Consider the following 1825-nt stretch of genomic DNA (forward strand, 5'->3'; position numbering starts at 1 on the left):
TGCATGCTTTTTTAAGCACAAAGACGTAACAACAATTATGATTTCATAATTCCAGCAAACATTTCAGGCAGGAAAAAGAAACATTTCAAACTAGCATGTCTTCTTTCTCCATCTCAATTTTGACTCTGACATAGGTAATCTTATCCTGATATTGTTCAGACACTGGCCTGAATTCATCCAAAACTTTGTCATACTCTTCTAGGGCTTTCTTAAGTTGATCACGCTCGATTTTCCCAATGATGTCCTTCACAATCATGTTGATCCCCAAGAACACCACTGCCAACCTAACACAGGCAAATTTCCCTGCTCCAATTACAGCATGCGTTTTTGTTATGTTTGCCAGAGTAACTACATTATCAATTAAATAACCAGCGAAAACAGTAGATTCCACAGTTGCAATACCACAAACTGCTTCCAAAGCTTTTGAAATCGCTTTAAAGTCTGCAGAAGACAGAGACAGTTTTCTCAGTTTCTCGTACATGGTGGGCTCCAGCTTCTCTTTCAGCTCCCTGTCAATCCTCTCTATCACTACTATTATATTACACATGCATCCCATTATCAGAGTACAGTTCTCCCGAAGAGTAGCGCTCTCGTTCAGGGAGATATGTTCGAAGGAGCAACTCAAGTACTTGTTCATCGCATCATTCAGTTGGTTGGTGGCTCTGAAGTTGTTCCTCATCAGATTTTGAAGCTCTTGCCCTTTGCGGATGAGCTGCTCCCTTCTCTTAGGGTTGTCAGGGTAGAAGATGTCACTCAACATTTTTCTTTATGTCAGGATCCTTAAGAAGAGAAACAATCTTTAAGGACACTATTATTAAATGGGCATTAATGCAAGTGAGCAGTTAGTAAAAGGTACTGTCTGTAAGAATTAGAAAACCTCTGTTATTAGTGACACCGGTGGCCATCAAGTGTTAGCTGTTACTTTAGAGATGGTCCCTAAACACTGAGCAGAACTCACGTTTATGAATTTCCCAAACACGCAATAAGCGCTGCCAATCACAGCACACAGGGCCAGCTAACCAATCACAGCCGATTTTGTATTTTGGAAGGCAGGTCTTTATCAAAACAGGAACTAAACGGGCTTTTGAATCGCATGAGGGAAAGGGGCACTGTATAATTGTAAAAAATGTGAAATATAATGCATTTTTTGAACAATCAAGCACATTCTAGTATACTTCAAAAACAAGGGCATAATACGACCCCTTTAATGCCACTTTCATTGCTTTTAATGAGAAACTGTTGGCTTCAATATGCAGATGCTATAGGCATGGGAATTTTATCATCTTGATGAAATTATATATTGGGGAAAATTTTTGCCATATTTATTTATATTGAATGAATCAGCAATAACTATGGAGTCAAATCAGAAGTCCAAACAAAACACTTTTACCTTATTGATGAAGTAGCTATGAAGTATAAGAATTTGTGTAATAATATCGGCTTTTCTAACTTTGATATGATACCATAAAATACGTTGATATTCAAGACCATTTTTAATACCTGCCATATCAAATTGTAGGTGTACTCAGTAAAGGACAGGAATTTATAAATATATATTTTATGGTCTAACAGTAAGGAAACATGTAAATGCTTTAATTAAGGCATTTTCGTACAATTTGGAAAAATTGGACAAAATTTGAAGGAGGAGTAGTGAAAAAATGAAAACTGTACTTTTCAAAATAGCCGCTACTGTAATGGGCGCAGACTTAATGTAAGATGTTCCATGTGATCAGCACGAGGAGAGTAATCAGGTGTACTACGTTTCATTTTTCTAGAATTAGGGTTCAAGAGTTATTACCATTTCAATGTTGAATTTTTGAACTGG

At 37.0% G+C, this 1825-nt stretch overlaps 1 protein-coding gene across 1 annotated transcript in view; it reads right to left on the reverse strand.

The window, feature by feature from the left end:
* Positions 1-6: 6 nt before the first annotated feature.
* The window catches only part of LOC107576723 (single-pass membrane and coiled-coil domain-containing protein 3-like), a 3443-nt gene continuing 1624 nt past the window's right edge, over positions 7-1825 (reverse strand). Inside the window, exon 2 of the mRNA XM_016262864.1 lies at positions 7-779. Within this exon, the coding sequence (XP_016118350.1) occupies positions 86-760 (675 nt within the window). The 5' untranslated portion in view covers positions 761-779 and the 3' untranslated portion in view covers positions 7-85. The remainder of the gene's footprint in view (positions 780-1825) is intronic.

Source organism: Sinocyclocheilus grahami, unplaced genomic scaffold, assembly GCF_001515645.1.
Source record: "Sinocyclocheilus grahami isolate Dianchi unplaced genomic scaffold, SAMN03320097.WGS_v1.1 scaffold4230.1, whole genome shotgun sequence".
Lineage (NCBI taxonomy): Eukaryota > Metazoa > Chordata > Actinopteri > Cypriniformes > Cyprinidae > Sinocyclocheilus > Sinocyclocheilus grahami.